Source organism: Tachysurus vachellii, chromosome 18 (genome assembly GCF_030014155.1).
Source record: "Tachysurus vachellii isolate PV-2020 chromosome 18, HZAU_Pvac_v1, whole genome shotgun sequence".
In the NCBI taxonomy this organism is placed as follows: domain Eukaryota; kingdom Metazoa; phylum Chordata; class Actinopteri; order Siluriformes; family Bagridae; genus Tachysurus; species Tachysurus vachellii.
The window spans coordinates 5,611,588-5,636,901 of record NC_083477.1 but is presented as its reverse complement, the minus strand read 5'-3'; the positions used below and the strand labels follow the sequence as shown (position 1 = coordinate 5,636,901).

The 25,314-nt window shown below is 42.4% G+C and overlaps 2 protein-coding genes across 2 annotated transcripts in view; both read left to right on the top strand.

The window, feature by feature from the left end:
* The first annotated feature begins 3,707 nt into the window (after positions 1-3,707).
* Positions 3,708-19,297, top strand: rab5c (RAB5C, member RAS oncogene family). The gene is made up of 6 exons (XM_060892058.1): positions 3,708-3,861; positions 11,799-12,131; positions 14,916-15,067; positions 16,289-16,411; positions 16,510-16,603; positions 17,862-19,297. The coding sequence occupies exons 2-6, from the start codon at positions 11,960-11,962 to the stop codon at positions 17,987-17,989; spliced, it is 669 nt and encodes a 222-aa protein (XP_060748041.1). The 5' UTR covers positions 3,708-3,861; positions 11,799-11,959; the 3' UTR covers positions 17,990-19,297.
* Positions 19,298-20,108: 811 nt separating this feature from the next.
* kat2a (K(lysine) acetyltransferase 2A) overlaps positions 20,109-25,314 on the top strand; it is a 20,936-nt gene continuing 15,730 nt past the window's right edge. Inside the window, exon 1 of the mRNA XM_060892966.1 lies at positions 20,109-20,458. Coding sequence (XP_060748949.1) covers positions 20,246-20,458 — 213 coding nt within the window. The 5' untranslated portion in view covers positions 20,109-20,245. The remainder of the gene's footprint in view (positions 20,459-25,314) is intronic.

The following is a 25,314-nucleotide window of genomic DNA, read 5'->3' as shown; positions in this document are numbered from 1 at the left end:
GTTTCCTTCACCAACCCAACCTTAAAAGCATGCAAGAATGCTTAAATCTCTCTCCCTCTCTCTCTCTCTCTCTCTCTCTCTCTCTCTCGCTCTCTCTGTCTGTCTTTCTCCTTTGTGATCTCTGTGATTTAATGTCTTCATCAATAAGGAATTTATGTTCAAACTATAATAAGTTCAGACACTACGCTGATGCTCATACTCATAAGTTGCTGTAAGGTTCCCGGTTACACGATTGCGCTTGACTATACAGTCTACATTTAGATAAAGGAAATTATTATAATTATTTACAATCGCACTCTCTGGTGTCTCACAGGTGAGGATGAGGATGATGTCACCTCTTCCTTGCTCATTAGAGATAAATCTTAAAAATGTTTAACATTATCATTTATATTTTAAGTTGTTTTTTTCCTGTAAAGCTGTTTTGCAACAATGTTCATTGTTAAAATCGACAACACTGAATTGTATTGAATTGAATGAGGGGAATCAGATACTTTAACATACACTCACTCTCTCTCACTCATCTTCTACCACTTATCCGAACTACCTCGGGTCACGGGGAGCCTGTGCCTATCTCAGGCGTCATTGGGCATCAAGTCAGGATACACCCTGAACGGAGTGCCAACCCATCGCAGGGCACACACACACACACACTCTCATTCACTCACGCAATCACACACTACGGACAATTTTCCAAAGATGCCAATCAACCTACCATGCATGTCTTTGGACCGGGGGAGGAAACCGGAGTACCCGGAGGAAACCCCCGAGGCACGGGGAGAACATGCAAACTCCACACACACAAGGCGGAGCCGGGAATCAAACCCCCAACCCTGGAGGTGTGAGGCGAACGTGCTAACCACTAAGCCACCATGCCCCCTTAACATACACTTAGAGGAAAATAAAATAATACTTTCGGCTTGTGAATGTGACTCTGCAAGCCTCTGTTGTTGAATATTTTTATATAACACCCCTGTTGTAGCTTATTATTGACTCCATGTTGGCTGTCAGTAATTTTTTTTATTATAAACAAATGTCGATCCAACAGGTTTTTGGTTGTTTTCTCAGCTTAGGGAAACGTGTTAAAATTCTCATCTGTGGTAATTACACATATGCTGCAGATGCTCATACTGGCTCAAATGATTTGAAATAGAGTACAATCCAGCTGCAAATCACATCTGTCCTATAAAAAGCAGCTCGTATTCAAATCGAATGTAATTTGGCTGTAAATCACATGATTCTGTTCAGAGACACAAACTTCTCATAAGAAAAATAAAACATGCTTGAGCATTAGTTCAAATCCTTATTAATGGCATAAAGCAGATGTTGGGTGAGATGGTTTGGTTTGGAGATTTCATTTTAATTAGAGACTACTGCACGTGCTCGTTCAGCCTTAGTAGTAATTAGCAGCGTTTGTGTTGAGTACGAGTGGGTGGAAAATGAGCTATTAGACAGCATACGCTCAGTCTTTATACTCACTTAGACGGAAAGCTGAACAGAGAAACATCATGAGAATGAATCTCAAGAACGTCTGTGTAGGTTGGATATGTATGCAGCACCATCCTAAGGTAAGAAAAGGCAATTACATAGATAAGAAGAAGAAGAAAATGAAACTCTATTTAGGAAAAAATACAAAAAAAAGTAATTTATATATATATATATATATATATATATATATATATATATATATATATATATATATATATATATATATATATATATATATTCTACATCACATGATCAGATGCTTTTCACCTCTGATGATGTAAATAATATTGACGCTGCATTTCAACACTTAGTGCCATGAAATTATATTAAAATAAATAAAATAAAACTGAATGTCTTAAATAATACAAAATGAACTGATCTTGTACTTTATTCAATAGAATAAAGATAGAAAGAAGAAAAATATTCATGTGAATAATAAAAACCTGTGTAGTACAAGTGAGAAGTCGAGGAGATGTGAAAGGATTCATGGAGTGTATCAGGGGAAATGTGAAAAAAATATATGATTATTCACATGGGTGATATGAATTAAATTATTTTAATTTGACCTAATTGACTTAAATGAATTGATTCAATAACATAGCCTCCCCATAACATGAATAAATACAGGTTGTTTAAGCTGGTAGACCAACAGACATCATGTTTCCATGCATGTTTTTTCTGTGGCCTTGTGGGTTTTCTCATTTGGTTTCCTCCCACAACAAATTCTGCTAGTATGTCAACTGTTGAATGACTCTGAATTAATGAGTATGAGAATGTGTGTGTGTGTGTGTGTGTGTGTGTGTGTGTGTGTGTGTGTGTGTGTGTGTGTGCGCATGACATCCTTGGATACACTGGTTCATTCCCACCTCATGAGATCCACAGCAACCCTGACCAGGATTAAATAATATTTACTAAACATTTAAAGTGTAAACTGTAGAGAACAGGTTAGCAGGTAGTGGTAACTGTTCTACCAGTTTGGCCAGCTTTGCGTTTCATGTTTTTAAGCAGAGAAAGTGATTTAGGCTTATAAACTATGATAACTAAATAATAACCAGAACAACCTGTACACTAGCCGATAGTATGAATGAACTCCACCTCCATAGTATGTTAAAAGGAGATGCATGGTAATAGAGGACCCTGTGGCTCTTACCATTTTTATCCCTTCATGTTCTGTCAGATCAGAGTTCTGTGCAGTCAACGTTTTCCACATCATTTTTTTAAATCTATGTCTTCATGATTCATGTTGATTTGGTTCATTTTGACAACACACACACAAACACACACACACAAACATTTCAGTGTGAACAGCCGCTCCACCAACACTGGCATCCCTCAAGGTTGTATTCTCTCCCCACTGCTCTTCTCCCTGTACACTAACGACTGCACCTCTAATGGCGCCTCTGTCAACCTCCTGAAGTTTGCGGACGACACCCCAGTCATCGGCCTCATCAAAGACGGAGACGAGTCTGCCTACAGACAGGAGGTTCAAGAGCTGGCTCAGCAACAAAATCAGACATCAGAAGACTACAGAGTACGGTTCGGACTGCTGAAAGGATTATCGATGTTCCCCTACCCACCCTTCAAGAACTGTATATATCCCGAGTGAAGAAAAGGACTCAGAAAATCACTCTGGATACCTCACATCCAAGTCATCCACTTTTTGAACTTTTACCATCTGGCCGGTGCTACATGAGTCCGAAACACCAGCACAACCTGGCACAAGAACAGCGTCTTCCCCCAGGCGATTTACATCATGAACAGTTACACGTTCGCACCATAACAATGTGCAATAACCTTCCAGTTAATTGTTACCGTCTCCATCCTAATACATGTCTTAGGACATGTGAGAATATGTGAGAATATCTCACATGAGATATGAGAATAATCTCATTCCATTCTACCATCTATAGCACAACTGGACATACAATTTATTTGTTTATTAGTTTTTTGTTCTCATCCTGTTGTCACTGTGTACTGGAAGCGTATGACGCTAAAACATATTCCTTATAAATTCCCAATAAATCTCTTTCTAATTCTGATTCTGATTTCCATGGTTCCACTTCAGACTCCCACCCAGTGCAATTTGCTCTTTGCATTTTCCCCTAGTGTCCAAATCTAGTACTCAATACAGTCACATGCTCCCTAGAATAAGTTTTACATCCCATTGAGCTCCTGTTTATTAACTTATTACGTTAAATAGACCGACTGAAATGACTGTGGCTTCACTCAGTCCTTTCATCCGGAAGTAGGCGGTTCCGGAAGTCCGTTCCCACAGACGGAAGTGAAGGCCGTGGCCCGTCGGCTGGACTGGAGACGTCTTGGGGCAGCGAGAAGGGAAATTCCACTCAAGCTCCATTTTGAGAAACGTTTATCAAGGTAATGTAAATACGGGTTACATTTATCGACGTGAAGCTGTCCGAGTATTAAGTGTGTGTATATCAGCGGTCAATTCTCTTGCTGGACTAAATCTCCTGTGTCATCAAGCTAACGTCAGCTTCTAGATGCTAACCTGTTACGCTACCAGGTTAGCCGCCTAGCTTAGCATAGCTTAGCATAGCTTAGCTTAGCTTAGCTTAGCTTAGCTTAGCTTGTTAGCCAGAAATAATGTTTTCTTTCAGAAATAGTGTTAATGACAGGAACCTGATGTGACAGGACCAAGATTATTCACTTATACATGTACATGTCGAGTGGTAAGTCATCCGGAATGATAGTTACCTAATTAACACATAGCGTTAGTTAGTTAGTTATTTAGTTTGTTTGTTTGTTAGTTAAATAGTTAGCTGGTTATCTCGCTATACTTGATCATCTTGCGGTGTGAAACTACGCTAAGAGTGCGTTAATAGACGCGTGTATCTCATCACTGGGTTTATTTATAAAGGCTGTCCTGTTAGCAGTTAGCAGGGATCTGAGGAGAAGAGAAGTGAAGTGAGACGTTCAGCTTCTGCTTTCTACATTTTAACGACGTTCAGGAGCCATAAATGACCGCGCTGTTGCTGCTGCTGCTGCTGCTGCTATTGCTATGTACCACTCCCTATAGCTCAATCTTTCATTCACTGCTTTTTAAACTTATTTTTTTTATATAAAAAGAAAAAGCTTAAGTATTTCCTCGGCCTTTCTTTCAGTCGAGGAGTTCAGGTCAGGTCTGTGAGGCTACAGCTGAGTGCAAAAGATTACACTAAAGGCTCCCAAATGATCTTCACTCAAGGAAACCTTTATAATGATTTAGTCCTCCTCTAATTAGATGAGTTACTAATCTTATACTATACTGGATAGAAAACAGGGCAGCGGTGGCTCGACTGGTTAAGGCTCTGGGTTGTTTATTGGTTTTCAAGGCCAAGCTGCCATTGCTGGGCCCTTCAGCGAGGCCCTCAACCCTGCCTGCTCCAGGGGCGCTGTATCATAGCTGCCCCCCTGCACACTGACCCCCAACCTCCTCAGTTGGGGTATATGAAGAAAAGAATTCCACTGTGCTGTAATGTATATGTGGTGATATGAAGGCTTAGAATCTACATTCTTAAATTCTAAATATCTATTATAAGTAATATGTTGCTTATTCGTTAGAGCTGAGGAGTTTTTTTTATTCCTGAACTTTTTTTGTTTAAGTTTAATGGAGTAAGCTTTCAATAATTTGGTTTTGGTTTCCAAATCTGTCACAATTGAGACACACACACACACACGCACGCACACAATGTTTCAGTGTCCCTGGTTATGCTTTACAAAGCCAACTTTAAGAACCATGGCTTTGTCTTTTAAAAAAACAAACGTCTTTTAGACAAATTAATAATATATAATGAAAAAAGTAAAGTTTCTTTTGGTGAGACCTCTGACCTGGATATTCAGAAAATTTCAATATTTAAACTTGCCCAATGTAATCTGTGTTCATGAACCAGTTGTTGTAAAACCTGGCTCTTAAAATATTTTGTTTTCAGTCAGTATTATTTACATTCTCTTGTTTACTTTAATAGTGTACAAACTTTTGCACACTGGTGTAGGTACGTTAAGTGCGTTAGTTTTATCTCTGGACGATTTTTCGGGTCGTGACGATTCCTCGTACAAGCATGTGCATGTCTGTTCAAGCAACCGTGTGTGTCATGCTGAAAGAAAGAAGGAAATAAGAAAGATGGCCTTTGGTGTGAAGTCGATCCCGGTTCCAGGCTCGAAGGTCAATCCAGTGATTACTGGGACATAAAATACAGCTTGTGTCAGCGTTTGTGACATTGAGGAGTAGAAATGAAAAGTAGAATTGTGTGGTCTGTGTTTAAATCAGGCTGGATCAGCAAACTGAGTCATTTCTCGAGGGTTGCATTTAGACATTGCAGGCTGATGGTAGACAATCTGTGGCGTGACTTCTTCGTATTTCTGTGCACCAGGGTTTTATTTTTTATTTTTTTAAATAAATGAGATGACACTGAGTCACAATTTTTAACACAATGATGACCAGATGGATGATAGTATGAAAAAAATACTATTATACTATATACTATATTTATACATTCAATGTAACATTTGGGTTTTAGATGTCTACATAGCTTAATTATTGAATTCCTTTGTTCTTTTTAATCTGTTGGCTTATACATATTTTTATATCTTTAAAAATCTTTTTCACTCTGTCCATCCATAATCTTGAGGATGCATAGGACAGAAAGAAAGAAAGAAATGGAATTTAGCTGGTCCTCTGGATGGGCATGGCCTCTGCCATGATAACTCTATTACCCCATCCGCTCCTCCTTCAACGAGTCCTCACTAAATGTGTAGTGTGAAATAAATGAAAGCTGTTCTGGCAGCTCAACACTTTACAAAGACACTGTTAGGTTTTTATTCCTCCTTTAATTAGTTTTTTTTTACTACAGAGGTTTGTATATTTGCAGCTGAAGGTCATCTTTTTTCACCAGAATGTGACTTGTTGGTCTTGTTGGTTCTTTGCTTTGATATGTGAAATTGAAACACTGCAGCTCAGTTCAAAATATGTTACGCTGACCACCAAGGCAACGTCTTAGCAAAGTAGTCTGATGTGATTAACTGGAAATTGTGTCGACGCAGTTCACCACTTTTACACGTCTGATTCACTTACAACTGCTTGATATGGTCTGCAGTTATATTCATCTGTTTTTAAGGCGATCAGAATCAGTCATCGTCACAGAAGGCGAAATTTCCGTCCATGGTGATTCATTCTGATTTTTTCCCCCCTCAGTATATAATTCATATATATATATATATATATATATATATATATATATATATATATATATATATATATATATATATACACACACGAGATGACTGAGAAATCATCTCGTATATATGAATTATTGACTTGTCTCAGTTTGCAACTTGCTCTGTCTGTGTGTCGAGGTCAGAGTATTATTAAGATCCATCCCATCTGAGCCACCACCTGTTTAACCTTCTGCCATCTGGAAGGAGAAACAGGAACATCACTGCTCGAACATTTAGGTAGAAAAATAGCTTCTTCGCGAGGGCTGTGATCATTTCTAACAACTGTTACTATTGAACAAGTGTGTAGCGAATGATTGTGTTTGATTCACCCTACATGTGTGTTGATGTTTCTGATGCTGGGTGAGGTGATCTTCATAACCTTGTTGTTAAAACAATGACAGCCGTCTATCCATCCATCTAAGCAGAAATCCAGCACTCATCTAAACGCATTCAAGACCTGATAAGGCGAACATGCTTTCGGTTTTTCGTGTGTCAGGTCACTAGAACATGACCACGCTTGCTGTTAGAGGAAGACAATCAACAACACTGTGGTGTAATTCAGCAGTCTGTCCCCATCCAGAAGTGAATCAAATCATCGCACAACACTTGGTCAGCCATTAGTAGATCACTAGAATGACACGTCTATACACGTTATTTTTTTTTTACTATTTATAGTTAAGCATAAGGTTGTGGAACATCCACGAACCGTGTCAATACTTCACCTGCTACTTGTTTTGCTGACGACTTTAGGGAAACTTAAATAATCTTCTCATTGCTGATACATTGTCATAGCAACGATTGTACACCATGTCTATGTAAGAACACATTTAATATTTAGATTTTGTGCCACATCGTAGAGGTACTCTATATAACAATAAACATATAAAAATCTATACCCTCTATAGAAACAATAAAGTATTAGGACTAGCGTACCGATATACTGGTAAACGGAATTTTCCGGTAAACCCTGGGATGAAAAAAATGGACAGAAATCGCTGAATCAAGCAGATAAGTGAATTTGAAACAGCGCTTTGATATAATTGTGTTTTGATGATATTTAAAACCTTGTAAAGATAAGAAGAATTTCTTTGCTTTGTTAGGAGTGTGTGTTTTGTGTAAGGTATAACAGTATTATCTGTCTATTTGTGTTGCAGGACGTTTCTGTAAATGCAGATAGTGTAACGGTCTTCTCGCTAATGCGCACACACACACACACACACACACACACACTAAACCCATTGGCAGGTTCTCAGGAAACTGGGTCGATATCCAGGGAAGCATTTCCTATTTTTGTGTTCAGTAATGTCCCTATTTCCTCTTTCGTGGTAATTAAACTCTTTCCCAGAATTAAATAAGTTAATAAATAAATAAACACAATGAAAAACATTGAGCAGAAGGATTTCTCCAGCGTTCTTCATTCTCCTGATGTTACTCCATGTTGAAAATGTTTCCAAAGCAGCTTTTTTTTGTTTTTTTTTTAATGGTATCATAGTCAGGAGGAAATTCCTGATGCATTGGTTTGTTTCCTGATCAAGCAGCACTGATAGCGAAGAAGAGTTACACCCACTTTGTTTGGTTATTAATATATTTTTGCACAAGATAAAGTGAGTGAAACAGAAGTGTTGGTCCTGGTTAGATACCGTACACATGCACAGACAAGCTAAGAAATGCTTTGTTTAAATGGGGGAAACTAGAAAGGCCACATTGCTTTTCTTACTGAAACCTTGTGATCAGCTTTTAAAGTAAAGAAGAAATGCAGCTTTTTTTAATTCCGTGAAACTCTTACACTTTTATGGCAAATCAGGAAAAAAAAAATACTATCTAGAAACGGCGTTCACGTTTGGTGACGGCAAAGACAGCACAATCGAGTTATCACATGATCAAGTGCATCCTTCATGCTGGTGGATCAGACGTGATCTTCAGCTCGGATTTGTAGCTCCAGAGAGACCTAAAATCTGTTCATATATAAATATAAAATCCTATAAATAATATTCAGACCTTCAGTAATTAATCATACTAACACTGGCTTTAAACGCTGCAGTTTCTGTTGGAGTTTGTACATTGAGTAAAGGAGTCATGTGCCATCCATTTATGATGATGATTAAAAAGGATAAACTTAAGATTCACTGCCCTGTATGTTGTTATTAAACTGTGCGTGTGAAAGAGTGTGTTTAAGAGTGTGTGTTTGTGTGTCAGGAGGTGTCGTTAATTACACACACAAAACCCAAAACAAGGCTTCACCGCGTTGAGTATTTAAAGATAAACCCTTTTTTTTTTAAACCCATGTCTTTTCTCCTGTAAATCACTAATTGATTGTTGGACTCTGACAGTAGTATCTATGGAAGGAAGTTCACATCTGAACAGAGGAGGTGATAAAGTATAAACACCGCTTCACATACATCACACATGTTCACAAGTGGTTCACGAAGTCTTTAGTTTGGTCAACACCGACACATGAGCTCGATTAATCTAACCGTGACGACACAGTTTGCTGTTTTCAGGAAGAGCACATATACACCACTAGTCACTGGTAACCACCGAGCTCGACGCTAACTCCAGTGCGGCATCATCTGTGCAAGCAGCACAGCTGTGCTTATTCGCATAAACACACCCCCAAATCACTATATATGGTAAACGAATTCTCTTTAAAAATGACCAGATCGAGACACAGATGTTGCAGAAATTCGACAAATGGTTTGTCTTTGAAATGCTTTTGAAATTGGGTGCTTGTGTGCTTTCTGTTGCCTCGGTTCCATTTAGAGAAATGTTTTATTATAGCTGGGTTTTTTTTCTTCGCTAGATGCATGCAAGATGTGTGCTGTTATTTAATTAAAATGGGCTGCGAGGTGACAGACCTACCTCTTATTTCTCTATAAAATGAAGCTGTGGCTGAATACCGCTAGGGTTAGATATCAAATAAATGTGCACCGGACAAAGGAAAGTAAATAGAAACACACCCTCAGTCACAAAAGGAGAAACAATACTATGCAAGCGGTCGGTAAATGAAAATGAAACATTCTGTCTCTTCATCTCTTAGCTTCACTGTGACTTGATGATACACTGCTTTGTAAGCCGAAGCCTGATTCCTGATTCCTTAGTGATTCCTGATTCCTTAGTGTCAGGAGTCATTCATTTTTTTGCGGGTCTGTTGTGTTTTTTTTTTTTGTTTTGTTTTTTTTTGTCGAGGCAATAAGTAGTCATTTTTCTGCAGCATCAGATGATCCACTCAGTGTAACAGACCAAATCTGTGCATTAGCCTCAATTTCCTTCTGTTTGTGTCCCATTACACGGGCTTTTCTACCGAAGAGGTCGCTTAGATCTGTCTCATCATGCGTCTGAACGTTACTTAGGGCATTCACAGGGAAAACTAAAATAATGTGATGTCTTTTTTTTTTTATTTCGAATATTCTCCATTCTCAGGGCGTAGGTGATAAAGGGAGGGGTGCCAATAATTGTGACACACATAAGAGATGTATAAGCGTTTGAATTGAAGTGCTTTTGCCAATTACATTTATATTCTGGGTTTTGCCGATTTACATTTATATTCTTTTTTTTTTTTATAATTCTTCTATCTCATGCTGTAGGTTATTTATTTGTTTATTTGTTTGCTGTATTGAAGTCTCCGTAAATAACCGAAAGGCCAACACAAAGCGAAAGGTAGTTTAAATGGCTTATGAGACACAGGAAAGGGACAGAAATAACAACTGTCGTTTGTGTCATCTTAGCGAGCAGTGTTTTATTTGTTCTCGTCTGGTCTAGGTCGTTTTCATTACAGCTCACTGTAATGACTAACAGAAAGGCACACAGGAAATAGGGCAGGACTAGAACAACCTCTCTCTATTATTACTGCCACTTTTTGTGAAAAAGTGTCTTGTGCAAAATGTATCGAGAGTAAATCAATATTCTTGCAGTGTGTTTGTCTCCAGTGAGCATCAGTTCTTTGGTGTCGCTTTCACCTCTCCGTGTTCTCTCACATCCAGTGTTTATTTGTGCGGTAACACCAGCTACCTTTTAATGAGCCTAAACAGTATGCAGTAATAAACCCCTGGACCTGTACGATCCCCGAGAGCTCTTCTGAGTTCATGACCATGTATGTTAGAAGTGTAATGTAAATGTTAAACATCTCCGACACAGCGCAGAAATGTCATAGAGACAAATGGTATCATTTCTGGCGCTATGGCATTTCAGCTCTGTTTCAGAGATGTTAGTTTATCTCTAAATGCCATAGTGGCAGAATATATATATATAAAATATATGATGATTCATAAATGAATGATTTTTTTATTTCTGTGCTGTGTCCTCGATGTTTTCTCTTATATGATTGGTGACAAAAACAATCCCTAGACGATATAATCTGTATCATCTCATTAACTCACTATCATTATTAAATAATGTATACCACACATTTTCTCTCCCTCTTCAGCTTTCGGCCATTTTCTCCTCTGATAAACTTAAATGTGCTCCTCACTACTCCTAACACTTAACACCTTATGAGCTCTTAAGACACTTTATGAAGAACTTTTTATCTTTACTAGGATCCTCTCTTTAATCTTAAGGGGAAACATTTACATTTAGGAGAACCTCTTTCCTGAAGCACAAAGACTTCCTTTCCAAACCTGTTCCCCCCCCCCTCTTGGGATGGTGAATCAGGCCCGAAGCAAAACCCTCTGATTTACACTCTAATCACTGATCATCTCTGAACTCACGAACAGACTGATAAGTCCAGCGTGTCTCCACATCACGACCGTGCTCCCGAGGTATTTCACTCGGTCTCTGCTGTGTGTTGACACCTCGGTTTAGTTCCGTGTGGCTTACTGTATATGAAGAAAACACTGGCTCAAAAAAAGCATCAAGAGTTATTGTGCTAGGTTTTGTTATGTAAGCTGTGTTTAAACAACAGACTCTCTGACTGGCTGGTCGGGTTTTTATTCCAAATGACAACGAGACACTTTCAGTTCTGTGTGAAAAATGCTTAAAGGAAGTGATGTCATTGAGGGATTTGTTTGGGAGGGAAAACTTTCATATATTATTAAAATGTTCTGAATGACAGGTTTTTATGTTCAGGTTGTAATGATATGATCTGTTTGTTGATTTTCTAGGTTTCCTCCACCTGCGACTGCTGTCCTTCCCTCCACACATCCACCCGTCTTCTAGTCGGAGTCGATCCTGGTGTCCTTCGCTCCTTTCTTCCCTTGTCCTCTGTGTCCTTGCTGAGCTCCAGTCCCGGCGTTAGCCCAGCCTGCTCTCCTCTAGTGCTGGCATGGCGGGCCGAGGAGGAGCGACGCGGACCAACGGCACTACCGCTGCCGCCGCCAACAAGATCTGCCAGTTCAAACTGGTGCTGCTGGGAGAGTCGGCCGTGGGCAAGTCCAGCCTGGTACTGCGCTTCGTCAAGGGCCAGTTTCACGAGTATCAGGAGAGCACCATCGGAGGTGTGTGTGTATGTGGTCAAAGAACACTGATCTGAGATCAGACGTAGCTTCTGTGCTCTTCGCGCCAACGTTTCTTTTGTTCGGAAAGCCAAACTGTGGTCATTCGTTTATTAATTTTTTTCCTCCAAAGTGAATTTGATTATTAGAGATCACATGTGATTCTCCCCTTGAGCTTTAAATTACTACACACACCTGTACAAGTCATCTAGTTTCATCTTTAAGCATTTGAAGAAATTGTATTTATTTCCACAGTGTGTGGGTGATGCACTAGGTTAAAGTATAGCGGGCTTGCACTGGTCACATGCTATTTCGCTGAGAGCCACAACACGATTCGTCTACACTGTGATATGACCGTAAAATCTACAAAAAAAAAGCACCATTTAAGGCTGAAATAGCACTCGGTGTGTTTCAGTCCATCATTTCAGTGTCTAGTTGAAGCTGCCGAAGTTACTGTACCCTGCAAGTGTGTTCATTGTGTATTTTAACCGTAATCACGGCGTGTGTTGGTTTCTCGAGACTCACGTTCATGTTTATAAAGAGAGAGATTGTATAAACGTTAGCAGTTTGTTCAGAAGTAAGGCATTAAAAATGAATCCTAAACATAAACAAGCGTTAATTAAAACCTCATTTGTTGATTAGAGACCTAATTTTTGTTAGCTGTCGTTTTATCGTTCTCGTTTATGATGTTTTGGCTTTTCCAGCTTGTTTGTTGCTAGTTGCAGGTCATGTGGTTGTAACGGAGCTGTGCGAATCTAACCACGTAGCTAAATATGACCAGATAAGTAAAACGTAACAAAAATGACACGTCTTTTTAACTAAGTGTTGCCAACTGCCCAGACAGTACAAAAAAAATTATACCCCTTTATTAAAGCCCACGAATTTTTACTTTATCCTTTCATCAGATCAGTCATCTTTTTCCCCCTCTTTATTATTATTATTATTATTATTATTATTATTATTTTCTTTTTAGAAATATAAATACTTCCAGAGGAGGTAATGCATGTTATATGTGCACTAATAAAGGTTTTGTACCTGTGATTTTATCTAACCTTTTAAATTAAGGGCCACGTGCTTTAACATTATCTCTTCAGCCAATGGACACCAATTTTATTGAATGTTTTTATTTGTTTGTGTTTCTGTTTTTGTTTGTGTGTGTGTTTGTGTGTGTGTGTTTGTGGTGTTTCTCCTGGTTTTGTGGGTTTAGATGGTTTTTTTTTAGAGAGATAGTAAATGGTTAAAGTGGGAGAGAAAAACCAGTCTGATGGGAGATGCAGTGTCGTGGGGCTTTTTTTTTTAAACTCACACTGATTAACTGTCGTAAGGGTTAAATGGCTGTGTGTGATCGTATGTGGGCTGTGATGTCATCAGAAAGGCGATCTGGCACTTTCCATGCAAGCGAGCAGACGGGAAGTAGCTTCACCTTGCGCACTATGCAGAGGAAGCAGCACGACTGTGGAATTTCCTCGTTTGTGTGAGTGCGTGCGAGTGCGTGCGTGCGTGCGTGCATGTGCGTGCGTGTGTGCATGTGTGTGAGTGTGTGTGTGAGTGTGTGTTTGCTCCCCAGAGTGAAACTGCCTGCAGTTTTCACCGTCCGTCTGCTCAAAGTGCAAAAGAGATCCTTTAGTATAAGGACAGGCTTTTGGTGAGATGTTGAATCGTGTGCAGATAAAGAAAGAAATCACAACAGGATGTCACATGCTTATGTCAGCCGCGGTGTACGGATAGGGGTCAGCACATTTTCTCTTCCCTTTGTGCCTAGTTTCCATCAAGCGGCAGGTCAGAGGTCACAGAGCTGGGTACGCTAGTTTCCTGCAGTCATGTGACAGCCTTGCTGACTTGGCACAATTTCTGACTTGTGTGTTTCTTTTTTTTAAATTCAGAATCGTCTTCTCCTCATTACTTGAGAACAATGTTGCAGCAATGTTCCTTGTTTAACTGTTTCAGGGGAAATCAACTATTAAAAATAATCCTGACTTTCTCTAAACCATCTGGGATCATTTCAGATTAGTTTTAAATGCTTTATTTTAAAAAATGTTCTTTTTGTTTTATTTCTCGGCAGATCTACTGAAACAGCTTTTTCGTAACACATATCGTCGCTGTCGGGCGGAATCCTCGTATCTCCAAAACCGTTATTTTTCAGGAAAAACGCCGTACCTTATCTGCAGTGCACAGGGTTTAGTCCGCGTTGCAGTGGATTGTCTTGCGCTAAATTCCTGTCCTTAGACGAGCACCAGAACTAGCGGGGGTCAAGATTTTTTTTTCTTTGAGCCCAGTGTTTTGAAGACATTTACCTCAGAAGACGTGTCGATTCGTTGCGACTCTTCTTGAGGAGAAATATGCCGCGAAGCTCTCACACGGAGTGAGGAAGAGGTGGACAGTTGAAGTGTCCAATGGAGTTATGAGATTTGCGCTCAAGCTATTTTCAAGACTTTAGATTGGTTAATAACTTGTAAAAATAACAGACCCACGTGGGGACTGACCAATAGCATCGATATGTGAAAAAATATGAAATTGACAAAATTTGGACATACGAGGTTTCCGCCCGACAGCGACGATAGGCTTAGTGCATCAGCTGCTGATTTTATTTAATAATGTACTTTTGAATAAAGGGAGAACGTGTCCTAAGTGCTCTTTAATCTTCTTGCACTGTTTTTGCTTGAGAGTTAAATTAAAGGAAAGCTGCTTTTTTTTTTTTTTTGTTAGTTTGATTGTATGACTATCTTCATTACTATAATTCTGCATCTGTAATCTTACTTCCTGTCTCATCCTTTGTCGTCCTTCCAGCCGCATTCCTCACACAGACAGTCTGCTTAGATGATACAACAGTAAAGTTTGAGATTTGGGACACAGCCGGACAAGAGAGATACCACAGTCTGGCCCCAATGTACTACAGAGGAGCCCAGGCTGCCATTGTAGTCTACGACATCACTAACACAGTAAGAGCCTGTTATATATTTTTGTTCTCTGTGATGTTCTCATGAAACGGTCACTAAAAGTGTGCTGCACCATTTTTATGAGTTGAGTTAAATGCCTTATTTCCTCTGCACATCCCTTTGGCTTTGAAAGACAGGACAGCTTAACGGTTTAAAATGAATGATTAATTTATTAGTTAAAACATTTCACTTCCTCTCAGTACACTATTTAGGACCTGAAGCATAGTTTTAAGTTCTCAGATATGAGAATGAGATGACTGAAGACTTGACTCACGCTTTACTGCACTGGTTGTAATGAAACCTATTACATTATAAACTTAATTATTAGGCTTTATTGTCAGATCTTCTGGTGGTAAAATAAAGGTCATTGCACTGCCTTTTAATTATCAAGTGTATATCGTGCATATGCGCACGCGCACACATAGACACACACATACACACACACACACACACACACATAGACACACGGCAGTACAATACAATATGCTTTGGCTCAATCACCGATTGTGTAAGAAGCTCAGCTGACTGCCTGCTGAGGTCTGGTATTACTTACTATGTAATTGACAGACCTTTGCTCTGTACTGCTTACACTTATTTTTTTCCAGTTACTTTTAAACCATATTTGGCCAACAGCAGTGGTGTTTTAGTGAGATTTTACATCTCATACTTCATGCTCGTGCAGAACTCCCAGTAATAGGCCTGACAAGATCCCAGTAATATAGGCGCGACAGGATCCCGATAATAGGCGCAACAAGATCCCGATAATAGGCACGACAAGATCCCAGTAATATAGGCACGACAAGATCCCAGTAATATAGGCACGACAAGATCCCAGTAACATAGGCACGGCAAGATCCCGGTAACATAGGCGCGACAAGATCCCGGTAATATAGGCGCGACAAGATCCCGGTAATATAGGCGCGACAAGATCCCGGTAATATAGGCGCGACAAGATCCCGGTAATATAGGCGCGACAAGATCCCGGTAATATAGGCGCGACAAGATCCCGGTAATATAGGCGCGACAAGATCCCGGTAATATAGGCGCGACAAGATCCCGGTAATATAGGCGCGACAAGATCCCGGTAATATAGGCGCGACAAGATCCCGGTAATATAGGCGCGACAAGATCCCGGTAATATAGGCGCGACAAGATCCCGGTAAAATAGGCACGACCCTTCCTACATTGAAGAAACCTTTTGCTAATTAGCATGTTTAATTCCAGGACACTTTCACCCGAGCAAAGAACTGGGTAAAGGAGCTCCAGAGACAGGCCAGCCCTAACATCGTCATCGCTTTGGCTGGGAACAAAGCCGACCTTGCTAACAAGAGAGCTGTGGATTTCCAGGTATGTGCGTCTCTGCATCTTCTGGCTAAAGGTAGCCCTGATGATGATGATGATGATGTGGTTCGACATGCTTCTGACTTCTGCACACGTTTCCACAGGAAGCGCAGGCGTACGCAGACGACAACAGCCTGCTGTTCATGGAGACATCCGCTAAGACCGCCATGAATGTCAACGAGATCTTCATGGCCATCGGTAAGCAGCAGCTGTCGCAAGCTGCGAGTGGTGCTTAGGACCACGTATTCATGTGGATCGAGAACATCTAAAAAGGACGATTAAAAACACAATGCAGTCAGAGGGATGGATTTAATGGGTTTTAATTACAATTAGAAAGCAAGACTGAAGTACTGCCATGTGCACGTATATGTACAGTACTTATATTTATTCTCTTTCTACCCCCCCTCCCCATATACATACACACACACACGCATCAAATGAGAAATCCAGTCTGTATAAACTCCCCTTTCTGTTGTCATGTATCTAATTTTGTATCTCTGATCTTATCATTTACGGAACGGCTACAGAAGCTAAGCTGGTTCCTGTTTTATAGAGTCACTGAACTTCAGCCATTTTTTTCCTCGTTTATTTATCTGCTGCAGCGTTTTCTCACGTCCACACTTAAATCCACCGAGATATAACTTGCTGAATAGTCAGTTGCTCTATAGACAAACAGTGTTAAGCGCTTAATTATCTAGCTGTCTGCTACAACAAAGCCTTTATTTATGCCACGTCCTCCGGCTGCTGCTCGCGTCTAAATACTGCTTCGTTTGTCGTCGTCATTCTTTCTTGGTATTCTGTTTGGCTGTGGGGATTTGAGTTCAGTCAGGTACAAGAGCGTTAGTGAGAGGGAAGAACTTCATACGAGTGTAATGGTCAGGTTTAAACATACTTTTGGCTGTATAGTTTATATATATTATACATAGTGTGTCACAGTTGGATTTTAAGGCACTGAGTTTACGCACTTGGCTATAGACATGCATTTAAATGTAAAGGGGAAAATAGTCACATTTCAGTCTGAATGAAGAATCAAATTGATTTGTAATGAAATCAGACATGGCTCTGGTGCTGGCACTAAACCGCCTCTCAACACATGTAGCACCGTGTGACTCGACACTCTCCAGCTGAGATGACTCATAATTGCACTATTGGGTGTCACCCAGATGAGGATGATTTCTGTTTTGGATCTGGTTTCTCTTAAGATTTCTTCATGTCATTTCAGGGAGTGTTTCTCTGCCTTTGTTGTCGCCTCTGGTATCTCATTAAGGATAAATTTGCTTTTATACCCAGATTTTTGTAATGCTGCTTCTTGGCAGCACAGCGTCCCTTGTTAAATTAAATTGAAGTGTAGAAATGCCATTTTGTTCAAACAGCAGATAATAAAACTACACTTTCATGGACTAACCGTGCTTGTTTATTTTGTCTCTATTTCCTGTCTTTTTGTTTTCTTTAACAGCTAAGAAGCTTCCGAAGAACGAGCCACAGGGCGGAGCAGGACCCGGAGGACGGGCTCGGGGCGGAGTCGACCTGCAGGAGGCGGCACCTCAGGGCAGATCCGGCCAGTGCTGCGGAGGAGGCAACTAAACCGTCCGTCCTGTCGTGTGGAGACCGTGGCCGAGGATCAACACAGACACATCATCAACCAACTCACAGTCTGACAGTTATGTCAATTCACAGCCCGAGCGGAAAATCTAGTCAGTTAGACTGTGACGTCCATCAGATTCTCCTTTCTGAACTGACCAAAGGGGCCATTCACAGCCACTTGTAAATATTCTGACCAATTATCCCTCCTTCTCGTAGGCAGAGCCACAACCTACACTTTAACAGCTGTGTTTAAGAATCAGCCACCTGTCAAAAAGAAAGAAAAAAAAAAAAAAGAATTTGGGGAATAAGGAGGGAAACCGATCAATTTTGCCGCACTTATCCGGAGATGTGAGGTTCTTGTACTAGTCTCTATTCAAACAAAAAAATCAACACTGCAGCTGAAGGGAAAACAGGCTTCCTTCTACTTTATATAACCTCTCTCTCTCTCCCTCTCTCTCCCTCTCCCTCCTCACAGTGCACTCTGACCTTTTTTTTTCCTCTCTCTCCATCTCTGGGCACAACACCTAACAAGTATTGAATTCTTCTCTCCTTCCCGATTTGTCTAATTTCCACCGAGACGAGATGGACAGATGGGAGCGAGAGACTGTTTTCCCTTCATGCGCATTTCTGTAGATTCTGTATTATTCTTGGTTATTGCTATTATTAATGTAATTCTTATGAACACCACTATTCCCAGACTAATGACTATAAAGGCTAGATTAGTTTCCCCCAAAATCATTACTGTCCAAGATCTTAAAGTGTAAATGCATAACGCATTAACAGCCATAACACCAGTGTCTTTAAAAGCATTAATGAAATAATCGACTTATCAAATCATTCGATCAACCAAGCTGGTGTTAAACACGTATGATGCAAGGCAAGGTTCGCTTCCTCTGACCAAAATCACAATATATGTGTATTGAAAAAAATAACTATGTTGCTGTATTTGTACTTTGTATTTTCTTCCTTTTTTTTTTTTCTGGAAAAAGTATATCCAATCATTACCCATTATCAATACAATACCTTCCCAAAACAGATCAATCATCCATCTAGGTTTTCCCCTTTTCATTTTGGTGAAATGAATTTTGTAAGTTTCCTCTGTGTGCATGATTTATTATTATTTTTGGATCGTTATTTTTTCCATTCTTCTTAAGGTGAACTGATATTTTTCAACTTGTGATTTAGCACAACAGACCAGAACCGCTGCCCAGGGTTGGACAAATGTTATGTTTTGTTGTCTTCCATGGATGGGGGACACAAACAGCAATCTCCTACGTGTAATTTTACCAATAAAAATAGGGGAAGGTATTTTTTTCTGTGTTTTGTGTGGTTTTGTTATGGCTACATGTATCTTCTGCTTTATAACCAGCCAGCTCTTGCTTTTTTTTTCCCCCCACCTAATTAAATGTAGATAAATATTACGTGGAAGACGATGTCGTGTTGCTTTTTGTTAATATCTCTTGTTAAAATTAACATACAATAACAATGATTTCTAAGGAAGCCGAATCATTGAGTTAGAATATCTGATGCATAGATTTATTCAATCTGGATCACTGAAATGTGGGAAGTGGTAGCTCAGTGGTTACGGGACTGTTCATCAGAAGGTTATAAGCTTAAATCCCAGGATTGCCAAGCTGCCACTGATTGGCCCTTGATCAAGGCCTTTAACTCTCAATTGTTTAGTTATATGGGGTAGATAAATCTGGATTAAGGTGTCTGCCAAATGCCCTAAATGTAACACTAATCCCACACCGCCCTCTAGTGGTGATTACGTAGAGCACAACTATCCACAGCTTTTTATTATTAAAGGAGAAAAAGGAAGGAAGTCTTTTTAATCCAATTCATGCAATTATCATTAACAACTTTAATTATTATTATTATTATTAATTATTCCACACTGATACACCTCTGTTAGCATTTGTTAAAGGGCAACTTTTTTTAAATTTATTTCATGCAGGTGAAATAAGTCAGTTAAATATAAATGTATAATAAATATAAAAAAAAACTCCTATATCTTCGTCATTGCTTTAATTAAAAATTATTTTACAACTTGAAATAGACAATGCAATCGGACCGACTTCCTGTTTATTAGGTCCACTGGACTACATTACCCATAAGCGTTTCGAGTGATGCACATGCGCAGCGTCTCCATTGTGTCTCGTGGAGATAAGCGCACGCGAGGCCTGAAATAAACATCAACGGGATAATTAAGGTGCGCGCGCGAGCGAGCGGATACAGAGGAAACTCGGCACTGAGATGGCGGAGGCAGCGGCGCAGGCGTCCTCACAGGCGCGGCTTCAGCAAGGCCAGAGCGGAGGCTCGGCGGGCTCAGGATCGGGGTCCGGAAGCAGCGACCCGGCTCGGCCCGGTCTGAGCCAGCAGCAGTGGGCGAGTCAGAAAAAAGCGCAAGTCCGCGCGTTCCCACGGGCAAAGAAGCTTGAGAAGCTCGGAGTGTTTTCGGCTTGCAAGGTAGCCGAGGCTAGCATTAGCATTAGCTTATCATTGCTAATATGACCACTTCTTGTTAGCTCACTTAGCTAGCATTATAGCTCGCTTTACTGTAAACACTGGATTAAATGGCAGGTTCATAAACAAACACAAAACATAAACCTCTCAGGTCTAAAATTATTAACTTCTCATCAACACGTTTTTTCTTTCATTTAATGCGTATATTCTCCTGTGGATCTCCATAAACCCACTAAAACAATGAATAACGTTTATATCATTTAGAACCCGGAATATTACTAATGTTACTAATCTGTGAATCGTGCAAAGCCACAATAAACCCCAAACAAATCTGTATGTGATTCTTTTTTTAATGTATAAATGATTCAGATAGCAAATCTGGTGTTTTTAGAGCACAATACAAAAATGTTTACGGCGGATGTTTTTAATTTTTCACTTTAGAAAAACAATATTTATTTATTTATTTTTATGACACGTTCATGTACGATTCTTATGTTCCTCCAATGAAACGTGCTCTAGAAGGTCTATGTCCCGCCCCTTGTTTACAGAGCTCAGGTGTTACAGTGGACAGGCATTACAGTGGACAGTGTGGACAGGCGTTACAGTGGACAGGCATTACAGTGGACAGTGTGGACAGGCGTTACAGTGGACAGTGTGGACAGGTGTTACAGTGGAGAGGCGTTACAGTGGACAGTGTGGACAGGTGTTACAGTGGACAGTGTGGACAGGTGTTACAGTGGAGAGGCGTTACAGTGGACAGTGTGGACAGGTGTTACAGTGGAGAGTGTGGACAGGTGTTACAGTGGAGAGTGTGGACAGGTGTTACAGTGGAGAGTGTGGACAGGCGTTACAGTGGAGAGTGTGGACAGGTGTTACAGTGGACAGGCGTTACAGTGGAGAGTGTGGACAGGCGTTACAGTGGACAGTGTGGACAGGTGTTACAGTGGACAGGCGTTACAGTGGAGAGTGTGGACAGGTGTTACAGTGGACAGGCGTTACAGTGGAGAGTGTGGACAGGCGTTACAGTGGACAGGCGTTACAGTGGAGAGTGGACAGGCGTTACAGTGGAGAGTGTGGACAGGCATTACAGTGGACAGGCGTTACAGTGGAGAGTGTGGACAGGCGTTACAGTGGAGAGTGTGGACAGGCGTTACAGTGGAGAGTGTGGACAGGCGTTACAGTGGACAGGCGTTACAGTGGACAGGCGTTACAGTGGAGAGTGTGGACAGGCGTTACAGTGGACAGGCGTTACAGTGGAGACTGTGGACAGGCGTTACAGTGGACAGGTGTTACAGTGGACAGGCGTTACAGTGGAGAGTGTGGACAGGCGTTACAGTGGACAGGTGTTACAGTGGACAGGCGTTACAGTGGAGAGTGGACAGGCATTACAGTGGAGAGTGTGGACAGGCGTTACAGTGGAGAGTGTGGACAGGCGTTACAGTGGAGAGTGTGGACAGGCGTTACAGTGGACAGGTTTTACAGCGGAGAGGCGTTACGGTGGAGAGTGTGGACAGGCGTTACAGTGGAGAGTGTGGACAGGCATTACAGTGGAGAGTGTGGACAGGCGTTACAGTGGAGACTGTGGACAGGCGTTACAGTGGAGACTGTGGACAGGCGTTACAGTGGACAGGCGTTACAGTGGACAGGTGTTACAGTGGAGAGTGTGGACAGGCATTACAGTGGAGAGTGTGGACAGGCGTTACAGTGGAGAGGCGTTACAGTGGACAGTGTGGACAGGTGTTACAGTGGAGAGGCGTTACAGTGGACAGTGTGGACAGGTGTTACAGTGGAGAGGCGTTACAGTGGACAGTGTGGACAGGTGTTACAGTGGAGAGGCGTTACAGTGGACAGTGTGGACAGGTGTTACAGTGGAGAGTGTGGACAGGTGTTACAGTGGACAGGCGTTACAGTGGAGAGTGTGGACAGGTGTTACAGTGGACAGGCGTTACAGTGGAGAGTGTGGACAGGTGTTACAGTGGACAGGCGTTACAGTGGAGAGTGTGGACAGGCGTTACAGTGGAGAGTGTGGACAGGTGTTACAGTGGAGAGTGTGGACAGGTGTTACAGTGGAGAGTGTGGACAGGTGTTACAGTGGACAGGCGTTACAGTGGAGAGTGTGGACAGGTGTTACAGTGGACAGGCGTTACAGTGGAGAGTGTGGACAGGCGTTACAGTGGAGAGTGTGGACAGGTGTTACAGTGGAGAGTGTGGACAGGTGTTACAGTGGAGAGTGTGGACAGGTGTTACAGTGGACAGGCGTTACAGTGGAAAGTGTGGACAGGTGTTACAGTGGACAGGCGTTACAGTGGAGAGTGTGGACAGGTGTTACAGTGGACAGGCGTTACAGTGGAGAGTGTGGACAGGCGTTACAGTGGAGAGTGTGGACAGGTGTTACAGTGGAGAGTGTGGACAGGTGTTACAGTGGAGAGTGTGGACAGGTGTTACAGTGGACAGGCGTTACAGTGGAGAGTGTGGACAGGTGTTACAGTGGACAGGCGTTACAGTGGAGAGTGTGGACAGGTGTTACAGTGGACAGGCGTTACAGTGGAGAGTGTGGACAGGCGTTACAGTGGAGAGTGTGGACAGGCGTTACAGTGGAGAGTGTGGACAGGTGTTACAGTGGACAGGCGTTACAGTGGAGAGTGTGGACAGGCGTTACAGTGGACAGTGTGGACAGGTGTTACAGTGGACAGGCGTTACAGTGGAGAGTGGACAGGCGTTACAGTGGACAGGCGTTACAGTGGAGAGTGTGGACAGGCGTTACAGTGGAGAGTGTGGACAGGCGTTACAGTGGAGAATGTGGACAGGCGTTACAGTGGACAGGCGTTACAGTGGAGAGTGTGGACAGGCGTTACAGTGGAGAGTGTGGACAGGCGTTACAGTGGACAGGCGTTACAGTGGAGACTGTGGACAGGCGTTACAGTGGACAGGTGTTACAGTGGACAGGCGTTACAGTGGAGAGTGTGGACAGGCGTTACAGTGGAGAGTGTGGACAGGCATTACGGTGGAGAGTGTGGACAGGCGTTACAGTGGAGAGTGTGGACAGGCGTTACAGTGGAGACTGTGGACAGGCGTTACAGTGGACAGGTGTTACAGTGGACAGGTGTTACAGTGGAGAGTGGACAGGCGTTACAGTGGACAGGCGTTACAGTGGAGAGTGTGGACAGGCGTTACAGTGGACAGGCGTTACAGTGGAGAGTGTGGACAGGCGTTACAGTGGAGAGTGTGGACAGGCGTTACAGTGGAGAATGTGGACAGGCGTTACAGTGGACAGGCGTTACAGTGGAGAGTGTGGACAGGCGTTACAGTGGAGAGTGTGGACAGGCGTTACAGTGGACAGGCGTTACAGTGGAGAGTGTGGACAGGCGTTACAGTGGAGAGTGTGGACAGGCGTTACAGTGGACAGGCGTTACAGTGGAGACTGTGGACAGGCGTTACAGTGGACAGGTGTTACAGTGGACAGGTGTTACAGTGGAGAGTGTGGACAGGCGTTACAGTGGAGACTGTGGACAGGCGTTACAGTGGACAGGCGTTACAGTGGACAGGTGTTACAGTGGAGAGTGTGGACAGGCGTTACAGTGGACAGGCGTTACAGTGGAGAGTGTGGACAGGCGTTACAGTGGAGAGTGTGGACAGGTGTTACAGTGGAGAGTGTGGACAGGTGTTACAGTGGAGAGTGTGGACAGGTGTTACAGTGGACAGGCGTTACAGTGGAAAGTGTGGACAGGTGTTACAGTGGACAGGCGTTACAGTGGAGAGTGTGGACAGGTGTTACAGTGGACAGGCGTTACAGTGGAGAGTGTGGACAGGCGTTACAGTGGAGAGTGTGGACAGGTGTTACAGTGGAGAGTGTGGACAGGTGTTACAGTGGAGAGTGTGGACAGGTGTTACAGTGGACAGGCGTTACAGTGGAGAGTGTGGACAGGTGTTACAGTGGACAGGCGTTACAGTGGAGAGTGTGGACAGGTGTTACAGTGGACAGGCGTTACAGTGGAGAGTGTGGACAGGCGTTACAGTGGAGAGTGTGGACAGGCGTTACAGTGGAGAGTGTGGACAGGTGTTACAGTGGACAGGCGTTACAGTGGAGAGTGTGGACAGGCGTTACAGTGGACAGTGTGGACAGGTGTTACAGTGGACAGGCGTTACAGTGGAGAGTGGACAGGCGTTACAGTGGACAGGCGTTACAGTGGAGAGTGTGGACAGGCGTTACAGTGGAGAGTGTGGACAGGCGTTACAGTGGAGAATGTGGACAGGCGTTACAGTGGACAGGCGTTACAGTGGAGAGTGTGGACAGGCGTTACAGTGGAGAGTGTGGACAGGCGTTACAGTGGACAGGCGTTACAGTGGAGACTGTGGACAGGCGTTACAGTGGACAGGTGTTACAGTGGACAGGCGTTACAGTGGAGAGTGTGGACAGGCGTTACAGTGGAGAGTGTGGACAGGCATTACGGTGGAGAGTGTGGACAGGCGTTACAGTGGAGAGTGTGGACAGGCGTTACAGTGGAGACTGTGGACAGGCGTTACAGTGGACAGGTGTTACAGTGGACAGGTGTTACAGTGGAGAGTGGACAGGCGTTACAGTGGACAGGCGTTACAGTGGAGAGTGTGGACAGGCGTTACAGTGGACAGGCGTTACAGTGGAGAGTGTGGACAGGCGTTACAGTGGAGAGTGTGGACAGGCGTTACAGTGGAGAATGTGGACAGGCGTTACAGTGGACAGGCGTTACAGTGGAGAGTGTGGACAGGCGTTACAGTGGAGAGTGTGGACAGGCGTTACAGTGGACAGGCGTTACAGTGGAGAGTGTGGACAGGCGTTACAGTGGAGAGTGTGGACAGGCGTTACAGTGGACAGGCGTTAC

Excerpts from the sequence above, each read along its gene's own strand:
- rab5c (XM_060892058.1), top strand. The coding sequence starts at position 11,960 with ATGGCGGGCCGAGGAGGAGCGACGCGGACCAACGGCACTACCGCTGCC. Across the intron at positions 15,068-16,288 it reads TCTACGACATCACTAACACA|GACACTTTCACCCGAGCAAA; the intron begins GTAAGAGCCTGT and ends GTTTAATTCCAG. Across the intron at positions 16,604-17,861 it reads CGAGATCTTCATGGCCATCG|CTAAGAAGCTTCCGAAGAAC; the intron begins GTAAGCAGCAGC and ends TTTCTTTAACAG.